This window comes from Dipodomys merriami, unplaced genomic scaffold (genome assembly GCF_024711535.1).
Source record: "Dipodomys merriami isolate MVZ:Mamm:240054 unplaced genomic scaffold, mDipMer1.0.p SCAF_12, whole genome shotgun sequence".
Classification (NCBI taxonomy): Eukaryota; Metazoa; Chordata; class Mammalia; order Rodentia; family Heteromyidae; genus Dipodomys; species Dipodomys merriami.
In genome coordinates this window covers 14,849,705-14,865,765 of record NW_027202493.1, presented here as the reverse complement: position 1 = coordinate 14,865,765, position 16,061 = coordinate 14,849,705, and the positions used below count along the sequence as shown (strand labels likewise).

Here is a 16,061-nt window from a genome sequence, read left to right as displayed (position 1 = left end):
GTGTGTGTGTGTGTGTGTGTGTGATCGAGGCGACAGCCTCTTGGAACTGTGCCCCTGTCCCCAAGTCCAGCGTCAGGGAACCCAACCTTTCGTCTTTCGGGAGTTAATTCCGGCCGCAGCAAATCCACCCCGCGCGTGGAACTGTCTGCATCGCCGACTGGCCGCGGGAATCCTGGGTCTTGAACCTGACAAATGGGCGACCCTAAGTAGTGACACTACTTTAGTGTGGGTCCGCCCTCCACCCCGCTGGGATAAAGACCGTTATTGACACGCGTGGAGGTTGTCAGGATGCCAGGACCTGGTGCTGTTTGTAAGGTGTCTGATGCTGACCCGCCAACATGGTCACGAATCGGCTCCTTCTTAGCAGACAGAGGTTGTTGTAAGCGGTGGCTGGTGATTCAGAGGACGGCAGCGGCAGCAGCTATTCCTTACCATACTTGTGACGCATTTGGTTAGAAAAAAAGTCACAGCTCTGGAGAGGGCAGAATACTGAGTCTCAAGTTACTTTTTATTTTTTTTTCCTCCAAAATTCTGCTGGCCGATGGGGGATGAAGGAAAATAATAGCCCAGCAGAATGCAGGGCCCAGAATGTACATCTATCAGCGGCTCCAAGAGGTTGACTAATTCAGCATCCATCTGGACTGCAGGCTGGTCCTCTGCGGAGATAATTTGCAAATCATAGGGGTGGGATGAATGGAGGCACCCAGTGCCCACTTGGCAGGCGGATTGCAGCAGATGGTCAGAGGGGTGTCCTGCAAGGCAGCAGCCCCACCCCCTAATAGAAGAACTAAAGTCCTAAGGAACGAATGTCAAATGGGTAGCAGATGTGCATCCAACAGCTATTTCGAGCTTTTTCTCAGAAAGTGCTGGCAGTTGCCTGTCCTCACGTTTATTGTAGTGTGCCAGATTCACAGTGCAGTCCAAGCCTGGGCACAGAATTTTTTTCATTAGCATGACTGCTCAGAACGTTTGAGATGAAGTACAGCACGCTGACTTTCTTTCCCAGCTGTTTTTTTTTTTTCCTTCATGTTTGCTTTTGGCAAAACCTGACCTTATTTTCATTTAAGCTGCATGACACTTGGTCTTTAATGATGTAGGAGCTCAAGAAGGCTGACCAATTTGTTGTCCTGGTGCCACGAAATAATAAGTAGCCTCCAACTTGAATTTCTCCCTAGAATGCATGAGCAAAGCATATTTGGTGACATGTGTTTTAATTTCCTAATCATAAATCATATTAGAAACACCATTCATTCTTTAAAAAAGAATGAATAGATGAAACAGACAATTCGAAATGGATTGTTGGAGTTTTCAGATTTTAATATACTGGGTGAATCAAAGGCTTTCTCTATTATTCTAGCGCAAAGACAATTGGCCTTTGAACCCTAAAGCTTTTGTTTGTTGTTCTGTGTTGTAGTTCAGAGAACAAAGACCAAGCAAAGTTTAAGGGTACTTTTACTTAAAAAGTGGTGTTTGTGGGTGCTTCTGAAAATAGACCTAATCTTGATGTGTTGATGTATTGCGATTAAATAAACTATTGGTGTTAAATAATATGCATGTAAACACACATATGTTTTGTGCAGGTCCTGGAGCTTGAGGGCCTGGGTGCTGTCACTTAGATTTTTTGTTAGCACTCTATAACTTGAGCCCACAGTTACACTTTTGGCTTTTTTGGTGATTAATTGGGATAAGAGTGTCATGGACTTTTCTGCCTCAGTGGCTTCAAACTGTGATAGTCAGATCTCGGCACCCTAAGTAGCTAGGATTACAAGCATGAGCCACCAGAGCCCAGCTAGATATTTTCTTTAAATAAGTCACTATATAAATCCAAAAATAAAAAATACAAAAATAAGAACTTAGGTTTCCTTGGGTGTCCCCATGGTGATTTTAAGCCATGATGCAGTGCTTAGATGTGAGTGGTATTTTTATGACTTAGATGTGAAAATATTCAGGGAAGGGTTCAGGAGAATGGGGACATCCAAAGTACAGTGAGTGAAGTGAATAGAACTTCTTTGAAGAGGGCCTTGTTCTAGACAGGATGGTCCTGTACTGTAAACACAAGTTTCTCATGCCTAATTCTCCTTCCTAGCAACAGGAAGACGGAAATGAGGCCATACAAAAAAAAAAAAAGATCCAGAAGGGCTCCAGACAATGCTTGATCCACCCTGCTATTCACCCTGTCCAGTCAGAAAACCTGAAAAAGTAAAAATAGCTTCAGATGTTTCCTTTTCCTCCCTGGATATTACCAAATCAGTAAAAAACTTAACTCAGTGCTTTGGAACATCAGAGCAAACCCTGACCCCATGGTGTGACTGGCATTCAGACTCACATAGTGCCAAACCTATCCTTGAGATTATAAAGCAGACCCAGAAAGAAAGATGATTTTCATCTTCAATATTTGCAGCCCAGTGATTTAAGAGTGATATGAGTTAGGAACCAAGAGAATTGCTTTAATTTGTAAGCTCACTTGCACCTCTTGAATCTCTTAAGTACCTTTTTTCTTTTCTTTTTTTAATTAGGGCCTGCTTCTCAAACTCCTAGTTTGGTAGCTTTAATGCAAAGGGGGGAAAAATCTATGCAGTATTCAAGGCATTACAAGAAAGAGTTCCTTTCCTGGGTTGGGGGTGGAAGGGGTCAAGGTCAAAGCTAAAAAGCCAGCTACTCTGTCCTAAGGAGTATATCCCCAAGTTCCTCTTCTGGGCTGTGAAAAGAGAAGGAAGGTGCCTTTCTGGAACAGATTTTCCCAGCCATCTCTATTTCTAACTCTTGGGCCATGGAGGAATGGAAACTTGAGCATTATTCCTCTTCTACACAGAACAGGGCTATAGGGTAAAAAAGATGGTTTACAGGAATTGATTACTACTGAGAATAAGCATGCCTGGGTGTTTTCTCCAATTACAGCAGTCCTCCTTTTTCCTGAAGGAACACATTCAAGAATCCCAGTGCAGACCTGAATCCACACACAGTACCAAATCTTATCAGCACAATATTTTTCATAAACATACATATTAATGAAAAAGTTTTATAAATTACACACCATGAGAGATAAATAACACAATAAAATAGGACATTATGACTCGGTAATAAAAGTTCAGCCTTATAAATTCTCACTTTCTGGAATTTTCCATTTACGATGTTCAGATCTCACTTGAGGGTGGATAACTAAAACTGAGGTGGGGGGTGTCTCTTGTAGAGAGATTCCGTAAAAGTGGAAGGGGTGTGGCTCCAAGTGATAAGGGCTGGCCCTGACTGTCAGCCCTTTCCCAGCTGTGAGCCCCAGTTACTGTTAAAAGATTATCTTGATCAATGATAAGGGGTAGGAAATCTCCAGGGAAACTTTAATTAGGAATTCTTCCTTACCATCTCAATTAGTGGCAGACAGGAAGAAAGCCCTGCAAATGTAGCCAGTGTAGTTTTAGAGACCCCTCAAGTAGTCAGACTTTTCTAGAATGATCCATTGCAGTTGTAGAGGGTGTGATCATAGATTGCTATAAGGTAAGGTTTGAGAATGACTTGGGCAGTGGTTTTGGCCTTCTGTTTCCAAGGCCTGGTGAATGGAGACATCACCTCTGTCTTTAACTTTTGGGGAAGGGATTCAAGATACTGTTTTTTCTCAAAGTCTTGTATGTATTGATTACACTGGATTGCACACTTTGTCTTCAGTGGAAGCATCTAGAAGGCTCTGAAAATAACATGAGTGGTACTTTGAAAAATGCCTGTTTATTGGGAAATGAAGATCTTGGGCACCCCAGGGAAACAGACCTCTGCTCAAGGTGTATCTTTCTCTTCATCGTAGTGGGGTGGTTTCTCTTCTGTTACTAGATTTCATTTCCTAGTGGATCTTGGGCCTTTTGTCCCTTACTCTTGACTCTCCTAGTTGGCCTTTTCATGTCTGCCCTTCCCCCACCAGGAGAAAAATTAAAGCTAATTATTGAAGTCAGAGGTCTGTGGAGCTGAATCCTCAGATGCCTTTGTCACCTCCCATCCACATTTTGTTCTGTCGCCTGCCCACCTTTGAGGGCCCTGCAAAGGACTAGAGGTCGCTTCCTACTCTTGTCACGGAGGCGCCTTCCTCCTCCTGCCGAGTCTCCAAAGGATGTCTTAGGGACAGAAGTTTTCCACACCCTGAGCACTTCCCTGGCTGGTAGCACTTAGGAAGCTGGAGATGAAGAGATGTGGCTGTCTTACTGTCACCTTGGGCACTTTGTTAGCTCAGTGACAAAGTAGATAGAACCTGTCGAAATCCCCAAACTGTCTCTTGCTTCCTGAATTTTGAGAAACAGTGCCCACCCAGAGCCTTTTCCAAGCTTTATAGTTTAGAAAAGGGATTTTTATATAATGCTTATTATACATTTGTAAAAGTCATTGTGTGGGAAATTCCAGAGCTTTGCAAAGGAAGCTTGGGAAAACAGTGCCTCTTCCCTGCTGTGGGGCAGCTTGGATGCTGGAGGGCCTAGTCCAAGGTCATGTGTGAGCTGAATGGAGTCTCAGACCACTTCCTGCCAGCCTGTTTAAACAAGGAGAGGAGAGCAACTGAAGGAGGATCTTTCCTAGGGAAGGGCTTGTTGGAAATTAAGCAGATGAATTAAATAGATGTTAAATTTCAACCACTAATTAGGTTCTGTGGGCTTGGGGACTCTGGGTGTCCTGAGATTATTAGTTCATCTAGAAGATAGGAAGTCATGGTTTTTGTTGAAACACTTCTTAGACACAGAACTGATTGTGTGGGGCTGGGGATATAGTAGAGTTCATAGGTTTGAACTCCACCCCACCTCAAATAAAACAAAGAAATGGACACATCAAATTGGTTAGTATTCCTGTTAGACATAAGGAGGGATCAGTGGCTTATATCTAAACAGAATCCCACGTTTTTATTTTCACCAGTCTTTACTAAAACATTATTTCCTTTTTTTATTGCTCTCTGTCAGAAGGAACTAAAACAAGGTTGAACAGGACTTGTTGTTTTAAATTGTGTTGAACGCTTTGCCATCATTTTTATTTTGAATCCAATGTTTTCAGAATACCACAATTTGCGCAAGATCTTTATTTTTCCTGTGTTGTAGCACGATAGGACTGAGGGTGAAATCCAAGGCCCGGCTGGCTTTATTAGAATAAACGTTGCTAAAATAGGTGTGTGGGGGAGGGTCAGGGAAGACTATGTGTGTGCCAGCCTCATGTTAAGGATAGGGGTTATTCTAGGTTTGTAGTTTACCTTTGATAAGTTGTAAAGGAAATGGATTGTATAATCTTAAAACATCTGCTGCCCTTTACTAAGAAAAGCTCAGAAAAACAAGGGCCCTTAAAAATATACCACTTTGATAATTTCTTTTCTTGGATCTTAAACCATGCTGTTGTTGTCTTTAAAACCACTAGTACTGTGTGGGCGCCCGTGCCTCATACCTATAATCCTAACTACTCAGGAAGCTGATATCTGAGGATAACTAGTTCGAAGCTAGCCCAGGCAGAAAAGTCCCATGAAACTCTTATCTCCAATAGCCCACTGAAAAACCAGAAGTGGAGCTATGGCTCAAAGTGGTAGAGTGCTAGCCTTGAGCAAAAAAGTTCAGGGACAGCACTCAGGCCCTGAGTTCAAGCCCCACAACCAACAAAAACAAAACAACAGCAAAAAGTAGCATTGTGATTCTAAACAATTTTTTTCTTAGTGTATAATTTGGAGTGTATGAATATTTGATACAGAATTCTAGCTCTGTGTATGTGTGTGCATGTGTGTATGTGTGTATGTATATACCAAAGGTGTTTGTCCTAGCTCAGACTGAGATGAAATGGAGGTGATGATACAGTACCCATTCTTTCAATAGATTATTCATGTTTCAGTTGGACCTCTGGAGGAAGTAGATGCCAGTTTTTGATTAGTTGGGAGATGTTTTGTGCTTAGAAATCAGTGGCTCAGCATGGAGTCTCGAGTGCCTGACTGATAGGCCTGTCACTCGTGAACTTATATTCATATGCTACTGAATGGGAGAAGAACACTTCCTTATGATGTGTGCTATTTGCCTTTTCGTGGGTTATATGTTAAAAGCAGTACTTTGCAAACCCTTGTACAAAGTGATTCCCCCAAGGGAATTACAATTGATTTAATTTCTTCATTACTAAAGTGTCACTTCAAGTGCTTTTAATCCCTAGCACAGCCTTGCCGAGTGTTTCTACCAATGTTTCTTTCCTTCTTTCACAGCAAAACCATTTATTAAGTTGTCATCGCGTCATAAGGTTAAAAAAAAAAGAGTTCTCCCCTTTATTGTTTCTAGGAATGTTCTTTCCTAGAAAGCAGCATATCTGTCTTCAGTCTTCAAGCAGGAAGGGAGAAAGTAGGTATATTAGATTTCTATTTTCTTGCTAGTACTGAGAAACTAGTCCGGTGATTTAAAAGTGAGGGTTTATGATTTGATTACCGGTGCTGGTACTAGAGCTGGATGGCTTAGGAAGCTGGATAGCTCTGGAACCTTCCTGGAGTATATGGCTGATCCAAACTCTGGACCAGCTTTCTCACTTCCCCAGGCCTTGCTGCTGGCGACTCCAGCTGGTAGAAGAAAGCCCACAAACATAAAGATCATTAAGAAAACAAACAAAAAACCCAGTTTCCTACTCACAGAAATGTTTTCCTGTGAACATTTAGTATGAGAGCTGTGGGTATATACATTAGCAAATATATTTTAGTTTTATGTTCTCTGTGATAACACAGCCTTCATGAGATGATGAAATTGGTCTATTAAAAAGCAAATGGTATATTTTAATAATAATTTTGATAAATTTGTAGCATTGGGAAACAACTCAAAAGCAGTTTGTAATGTTGTGATATTTTCAGGGAAAAAGAATGTCTCCGTCTAATTCATGAGGAATCTAGAATATTAACTGAAAGACCAGACCTTGTTCTAGAGGATATCCTCTTGGAAGGATAAAGGAAATAGGAGTCAGAAACTTAGGGAGCAGCAAAGTGTAAGACTACATCCCTTACTTTGTGGTCAGACACTTCAGTTTTACAGAAACATATGTGCACACTTGTATTTACTGGAACGTGTACTTATCTGTTTGCATACAATTATGTGTGTACCAGGGTACACACAAAATGTATTTTTTGTAAGTCCTGGTTGGAAAAATTAAGATAATTTTACAAGAATGGAAATCAGATTAGTGTTGTTGTTGTTTTGTAATACTTGAGTACTCTGCCACAAAGTAGTATAGGTACTGGGGATAGATGACAGAATAAAATAGAAAATCCTGCCCTTTGAGAGCTCCCAGTGAGGACGTATAGAAAATAAATGATAAATGTGGGGACAGAAGGGGGTAGAGATGGGAGAGGCTAGTCTGGGCAGTCAGAGGCAATTTATGTAGTCAAGAGCAGGGATACAGGAACTCTTGTTGGGGACACAAGAACCCTTGTTAAGACCTTGGCTTTCCCCCATGAAATAGGGCTTGTTGGTGCTGCTTGGACCAGCACTCTTAGTACCTAACAGACACATGGGCCTTAGAATAGCTAACAGGAAAGGAATTCATTCCTGAGGACAGAGGATTGTACTGGACTGTGAATTACCTTTCCACTTGACTTCCTCTTAGGACAGGAACTTGGGTCTTTGATTGTCGCTGAGTGCAGCTGGCAGTACTCCTAGTTCAATAAATAGTGAGTGAAGGGAAAAATGAAGGCCAATGGACTTCCATAAATTTATGGCCACATTAGAACATACCTCGATGAATATTGGTGAGTTCCACATGGCCTAAAAAACATGAAAGAGTAATCTTCAGAATATATGCAGATTTTTTTTTGAGGAGGGAGGCACCTGAGTATAGGAATTCTGCGAGATGCTGTCAGACCTTTTTCTGTGATGAGATAACATTGGCATTTAATAAATATCAAACATGTATTCAGCTGTCTGACTTAGCTCTAGTAGGAATTCATTTTGCATAGTTAACTCCTGATAACTAGTCTTCGGCGGTTGTGTGTTTAACATTTATTTTCATAAATGTCAAGATAAAGGGATTCAAGTCATGGATAGAAGAAAGGTAAATATTAATAGAAAAAATTAGTGGCTTTTCTTCCTTTTCCTTCTTCAGGAAAATATGTGTGTAGTTCCAATATGCAAAGAGTCTTTGGCTTGCACAAATGGATGAAGTAGGGATTTGTTGAAGGCAGGAGAGAGAGAGAGTGGGGTACCCTGGGAACTTCAGAGCTTGTGTTTGGAGGCCTGCCTTCCAAGAGCTAAAGGGACTGGCAGAAAGGCCAAGTCAGGAGGCCTGTGGGATTTCATTGGAGGGTGAGGTGGTGGATTGCATCTCAAAAAGCCGTCTGAATTATGACCGAAATGAAGTAGGTAGTTGATAAAATCAATGTGGTTCAGAGATCCTTTTGGACCAGGTAGGATTTGTTAGGATGAAGAACTATACGGGTGTTCAATTAGGACTATTGGGATAATCTACAGAAAGAATCCAGAACAAAAATCAAACTGGGTATGTTTTATGACCACACTGACATTACTTAGGGTAAATGTAAGCTTTTACATAGTACCCTATCAGTGTTCTCCTTTGTTGAATAAATCAGAATACCTGCAAGTGAGTGCTTCCTGGCTTATAAAGCTCCCTTCCAGGCTTTCTGGCTCCTAATATCCTGCTCCTAATATCCTCTTGCCTTACTTTAAGCATGATTTGCTTATCCAGAACTGTCCCATGAAACCCACCCACAGGTAAAAATGAGCTGGTATTAAAGTCATTGTGTCCACCTGCAGGATAGCCCTTCAGACTTGGCTAGATTGTAGAGAATCAATGAGCAATCTTGCATCTAGATACAGGAATCTGTAAGGAACTTTTGTTTGGATCAGAAAGGCCTGACTGACTGCTTGCCTAGAGCGAAGGCAGCACTCTGTAGCAGGGAAAGCACCAACTTTTCCATGAGCCTTTACCCATAATTTTGTCATAGTTCAGGAAATCCAAGGGATAGGGCAGGTGCCCAAATGTTTGCAGTATTCCTATGATTCTATATATTGCATTTAAGAAACAAATGCAGCTTATGTTTGCATTTGTCCTAATTTGCCGGGTGTGTTGGGGAAGAAGGAAAGAATATGAGAGCTTCCACTATGACCCTTCAGCAGATAAAAAGAGGAAGGAACACTATCCCACTTAGACCCAATCAGTAGGATCAACTGAGCCCAGCAGAATGCTGATGGGTTTAGGGGGTTTCTGCCGACTTAAAGGGATAACTGGAAATGGGGACATCTCATCATATCAGGAAATGTGTACCTATGGCCTAATGGTTTCCAGCCATGCACAGAGTCTCCTGGTCCTTATTAAGCTAACAGTGCAGAACTGCTTTGTGAATTGACCAAGGACTAAAGCTGCTTCCAATAAAAATTTCCTGTTTCCTCCTTCACACATTTGTCTGTTGCTTGCTTAGCAAAAGCCCAGGTATAAAAGACTCATTGTGTTTCCATTGTATTTGTCTTTTCAGATGGCATTTTTGCCCAGTGGGGAATATTTATTTATTTATTTATTTATTTAAAATGTCCTCCTCTTTGTTTTCACACCACCACTCACCTATCCTCAAGGAAAAAAATCATACCCTGGCAACCAGAAGTCCCCAGAACTAGCCTAGGCAGATATTAAGGTGACTAAAGTGTTAGGTGAATGTTTTTCTTTACTAGTTTACATTTTGTTTCTTGCTAAAGGAATGAACCTGCCTTACAGGAAGAGAGTTGGCAATTCTGTAAGTCTACATTCTCTCTCCCAACGTAGCATGGGTCAGTAGAAAGTTTATTTTGGAGTGTTTGTTTTTTTCTGACAGTCAGGGGCCTCATGGCTTACTTCAGGCACAGCTCCAGCTCCACATCTGGTTTTTTAGGGGTTAATTGGAGGCAAGATTCTCACAGATTTTTCCTACCGAGGCTAGCTTTGAACCTGGGATCCAGGTAGCAAGGATTACAGGCATGAGTCACTGACACCTGGCTCTTAGCATCATTTTATCTGGGGAATGGTATAAGCCTGAATTAAATGACCTGCCTGACACTCAGTGCTCAGATCAGGCTTTGCACAGACTCAGAAGATGGAAGCTTTAGGATTGACCTTGATCTTGAAGGAATGGGAGGGTATTTTAGGCAGAGAAAAGGAGAGGGGCCGGAGATCGGCACCAAGTTTACTTTGACCAGACTGAGGGAGAACTGGAAACTGAAACATTGGCTAAGATGCCATGTGGAGAGCTTTAAAAACTACTCTTGAGTTGTCTAGACTGATGATGTAGGCAGTGTGGGGGACAGATGGCATCCAAACTGTAACTCAGGAATTTTGGTGAACCCGGGTTATAGATACTCTGCAAAGAGGAGGAATTTTAGTTTGGAAATGAAAGAAAGTAATGGCTTGAATTGGGGAGTAAAACTTCAAACACATTCTTTACCTGACTTGGCTATAGACCAGGTTCACTTCATCTTACAAATCATATGTTTTTTAAGTATTTATATTTGATGATTAGTACCTCCTTGTATTAATTGGAACATGTAGGGGTGAGATCTATAACTATTCCATTTAAAAGAAAAAAAACCCACTGTGACAGAACCCCCCAGTTTTCTAGTTCTACAGACTTTTTTTTTGGCCTGTACTGGAGACTGAATTCAGGGCCTTACATCTTGACTTTTCCCTTCAAAGATGAGGCTCTACCACTTGAGCCACACCTCCTCTTCCAGCTTTTTACTGGTTAAATGGAGTCATATTTGTCTTCCCAGGCTGTTTTTGAACCTTGATTTCAGCCTCCTGAAATAGCTAGGATTACAGGCATTAGCCACCAGAGCATGGCTCTAATTCAGATTTCTACCAAAGCACTCAATTAAGTTTTCATTTATCATGCAGTGAATGGATATTGATAATGCAAAATAGTTATAACAGCCCTGGCTGTATACCATGGTTCTAAGTATGAAAAAATGATCATTTTAGGATGAAGAAAAGGAAGGGTAAAATTATTGCAACTCTACGGTTCTTAAAAGTAGATTGTGCTTGATAAAAAATGTACTCATTACTTTGCCCATGTAATTATAACCCCCTCTGTATGGTATTTTTTACAATTAAAAAAAAAAAGTAGATTGCTTTTGGGCCATTGTTTCAGTTTTTAATTGAATTATCTACTAAAGAAAAACCCTTTGCCTGTTCACATAATTTTCTAGCCAAGCAGTTATAACACTGGCTGCTGCGTCTAGATTCACTTTTGGATATGTAAGAGCATTGAATTTACTTACCGGTAGAAAATAAGCATCATGATTAACTGATGAATTGGTATCTAATTAAGGTTTTTATATGTGCACTGACCTGGTATCAAATTTCAATATAGTTTTAAAAAAAAGATTGATACTGAGAAATTCTGGTTCCTTACCACTTGCCAAATAAACTATTAGAATAGCAAACATTTATAAACTATTTTTGACTATCTTGTCCAATGTCTAATAATCTGTTCAGTGACAGTAACTCTGAAGGTTAAGTACCAGAAGTAGTGAGTTATCTAAGATAAATATTTTTAGAAGGTACGCCCCTTTTTATTCTTTCCATGCCTCTCTTTGTGGAGAGCATGGACACTGAGAGAAAAAGTATTCACTTTAAAAAATGAAATGTTGGGCCTGGGGATGTGGCTTAGTGATAGAGTGCTTGCCTAGCATTCATGAAGCCCTAGGTTCCATTCTTCCATACCACATAAACAGAAAAAAAAAAAAAAAAAAAAAACAAACAGAAGTAGGACTGTGGCTCAAGTGGTAGAGTGCTAGCCTTGAGCAAAAGAAGCTAAGGGACAGTGCCCAGGCCCTGAGTTCAAGCCCCAGGACTGGCAAAAAGAAAAAAAAAATAAGAAAAAAAATGTTGAACTTTCCTTTTTTTTTTTCCTCACAATATAATTTCCTAGAAAGTATATTTTATAATTTGAAACATCTCTTAATTCCTTACAGAGACAAGGTTATGTGTAAATACATAAATAATACAAAATGTTAAGCTTAGGCTGGGTGGTGGTGGTTCATGTCTGTAATCCTAACTAACTTGGGAGTGTGAAAGACGGAGTATAGGCCAGCCCAGGCAAAAATAAATAAATAAATAAATAAATAAATAAATAAATAAATAAATAAATAAATGTATGTTAAGATCCCTTCTTGACTAGCACCAACAGCTGAATGTGGTGACAAGTGCCATCTAGTTTTGTGGGAAGTATAACTGGACAGATTGAAGTCTAGATGTGTGCCCAAACAGGAATTGAGACCCTATTTCAAAAATAACCAATAGGGACAAAAGCTGGCTAAAGTAATAGAACACCTACTTAGCAAGGATAAGGCCCTGAGTTTAAAACTCCAGTTCCACCAAAAAAGAAAAAAAAAAAGATTAAGTTTCGGTGGTCACATGGAGCCATTCTGCATATTGGTTTAGTTGATGGAAACATTGAAGTCTTTTCTAATCTGTGTCCCTCCAGTCCTGAATCTTGTCTTTTTAATACTGCTGCTTTCATCGCTATACTGGAAAGACACATGAAAGTAAGCTTTGCCATGCCAATTATTTTCACTCTAGTGCCATAATTGTTTTATAGTTTGGATATTAACCAGCATGGAAAATGTGGTGGTTGTTTTTCTCCTCAATGTACTCAATATTCAGATACTCCTACTTACTTTGGTGGATTTGAATTTTCTTGATTACCTTTTGAAAAGACCAAGGAACTCATGAAAAAAAATAGGCAAAAAAACCCACAAAAAAACCCAAAACCAGAATGCTTGGGAACCATAAAGTTAGTAAGCAAAAATAAGATGTGTGTACTTCTCTCAATGACCATCGGTCTCCTTTGTGGCTCAGAAGAGAAAGAAGCTTAATGAAGATTTGAATCTGGGATGAATTAAGCAGTGTGCAGAGACCCGTTACAAAGGAGTGAATAGCCTTACATAACTAAGTACTCTTAATGGCATGAGGAGAGTGGGAAGAGGAGTTGAAAGGAATATTCTTTGTGCAAACAGAGAAACTAATTAATGTACCCTGGACCTCCTGTGTGAGTCAGTTTTAACAGGATTGTAAATGCTTGCTTGAGTGAGTTTTAACACCACATGTCAGTTGCTCTTGGCCTTTCTGTTTATCAATACTATCTACAAGATGTTTAACCACAGGGAAGGAAGAGCTTGATTAGGCCTTGCAGCTTGCCAAGGCTGTGGGATTTGCTTTGGGATGCCCTCCTGCATGTGACGGGCAGCCTGGGCCTCTGGGCCTCTCTCCTCTAGAACTAATACTGGTCTGCCTAAAGTCACTTTGCAGTAATATCTGGCCCAGCCCCTGAGTGTCACATGGTTTATAACTCTGCCCCAGTAAGTCCTTCTCTAGGTTGAGGATGTATTCGGTAGATTTTTGATGAAGTTAAAAGTAACAGAACAGCCAGGCCAGCAGCCATCCAGGCTTGAAATTTGTTATTGGGCCCCTTTTCAACTTTCTCATTCTTTTTGTTTTGTTTTGTTTTGCTAGTTCTGGAGTTTGAACTTAGGGCCTGAGTGCTCTTCCTGAGTCGCTTCCACTCAAGGCTAGCACTCTACCATAAATCCACTTCCGGCTTTTTTTTTTTTTTTGTAATTTATTGGAGATAATCTCACAGACTTTTCTGTCTGGGCTGGCTTCGAACTGAGATTCTCAGATCTCAGCCTCCTGAGTAGCTAGGATTACTGCTCTGGTTTTATAATCACCTGTAACCCGAGCACTATAGAAGTAGCAATTTAATTTACTCTTAGGGCCCCATTTTCATGTGGGGGGCTTTCCCCCTTTTTTTCTTTTTTCTTTCCACAGTGTTGGGGATTGAACCCAGGGCCTTGAATATACAAAGCAACAGCTCTATCATGGGGCTACATGTTCATCCCTGTGTTTTCTCTAAAGGGCAGAAGGCTAATTATATAATTATATGACAAGATTTATAAAAATTTAAAGCATTTGAATTATGAGAGGTTTTGTGTTGGTCTGCATAGCCAAACAGACTTGCTTATCTACTAAAATCAACTTATCAAGGAAATAGCAACATGTGAAGAGTCAAATACATGTCTAACCATTTTGCCTTTCTTCTGTTCTATTGTAGAAATCGAGGCCAAGGAAGCTTGTGACTGGCTTCGAGCAACTGGTTTTCCCCAGTATGCACAGCTTTATGAAGGTAAGCTAGGAATACCGTCTTTATTTAAATTGACATAATTATAATTTTTGGTTTATAGTTATTGATCTATGAATTATTTTCAGACATTTTGTTCTTTAAACATTTCACTTTCAAAAATGATGTAGTAGTGAGTACTGAAAGACCCCTTCCTCCCCCACCACTGAGAAGAAAAGCTAGATCAGGAACCAGTGGCTTCCTGTGATCCTAGCTACTCAGAAGTCTGAGATCGTAAGGATCATAATTCAAAGTCAGCCCAGGCAGGAAAGTGCAGGAAGCTCTTCAGTGAAACACCAGACAGTGCACACGGAAGTGGAGCACCAGCCTTAAGTGAAAAAGCTAAGGGACAGTACCTGGACCCTGAGTTCAAACCTTACTACCATCACACACACACACACACACACACACACACACACATACACACACACTATTGGCAGTCAAACTGATTGGTGGACATTCAATTGTTTGTATAAACTGTGCTGTTTTGAAGAGTTTTGTACTTGTCTTGGGCAGTACATGTATAGTAATTTATCTTTTATGTATACATGGGAATCAGTTACTAGGTAGTAAAAAATATGCCGTTTTGATTATGCAAATTATTCTAGGGTGCTCATATAGATTTTTACTCTTACCAATAAAGATGTGTCCATATACACTTAATACTTGATATAGTCAGACTTTAATTTTTGTCAGTGAAATATGGTATAGGATAATGCTTAGCTTTTTACTTCCATTATCTTAATCTCTACTGACAGTAGATGATTATGTCTTTTGGCTGTCTGTTTTTCTCTTTTGGTAAATGTCTCAGAGCTATTGCCCTAAGTTGATCATGGTTTTAAAATGATTTCTAAGAGCTCTTTAATTTAATCTACATTGTGATGCTTTGTTGGTCATGACTTGCAGATATCCCTTCTGGATATTAGTTGTTTGTAAATCAGTGTTTCATCCCTTAATTAAGAAAAATAAAACTTAAAAATAGAATCAGCATCTGGGCTGAATTTATTCTGTCTGTATGGCTCTCTGATAATCTCATTAATGCCCTGGGTATGTAAGGGGGGTGCAGGGTTACTGGGAACTGAGGTGCTAGGACTAGAGAAAGAAGGAACTTCCTTGTCTACCTCATACTCTGAGCCTTTTCAGGATTCCTGGGTTCCTGGCATGTGCTCTGCACATGCTCAGATGAACAAGCCATTCATTGAAATGGGTGATTTATTGTGCTCTACATGAAGTCATTTAAAAATGATCACAGAATTGAACCGGTAAATTCCATTTGGTAGATAATTTTCAAACAAATCTAGGTGAAGAGTGATTCTTTTTAAATTTCTAAGACCCAGTCTTCCTTCCGGTAACAAAGAGTAATATTTTTTGCAATGAAGATAACAGAGTCTGAATGTAGTGTTAGAATCTAAAATATCTTGCTGTTACACCATTTCACAAAACACCTCCAACTTATTTTTTGTTCTTTTTTAAGAAGTTCTTTTTTTTTTTTTTTAATTGTAAAGGTGAAGAGCTGGGGGGTACAGTTACATAGGTTAGACAATAAGTACATTTGTTTTTAATCATCATTATCCCATCCCTCTTACCCCTCCTTATCCTCCCCCCCTCCCCTCCCCCCATCCCAAGTTGTAATGTTCATATCATATATAATATCAAGTGAGTATCAGTGTTGCTGTGGATCATCCATTGTTCTGCTGTTTCTGTGATTCCCTTTCCCTTCCACATATTGCAATGTCGATTATGCAAAACACAAGGTACAAAAGGCTCAGAAAAATGAAGAAAGAAAGAAAAATAGAGAAAAAAGAACAAACTATATACAGGATCTAATGAGAACCTCTTGTTTCCATAAGTTGGAGTTCATGTTAATATGCTTCATTATATATAGCCCTTGCACTAAGCATTTGGGTTCTTAGGATCCCCTGTTAAGAATAAGAAGATA

The 16,061-nt window shown here is 40.0% G+C and overlaps 1 protein-coding gene across 4 annotated transcripts in view; it reads left to right on the top strand.

Moving 5' to 3' along the window:
- Nucleotides 1-16,061, top strand: part of Dlc1 (DLC1 Rho GTPase activating protein) — a 436,178-nt gene that overhangs the window by 390,117 nt on the left and 30,000 nt on the right. For all 4 annotated transcript variants that reach the window (XM_070016284.1, XM_070016283.1, XM_070016286.1 and 1 more), the window contains one exon: nucleotides 14,057-14,128. In XM_070016284.1, coding sequence (XP_069872385.1) covers nucleotides 14,057-14,128 — 72 coding nt within the window. The remainder of the gene's footprint in view (nucleotides 1-14,056; nucleotides 14,129-16,061) is intronic.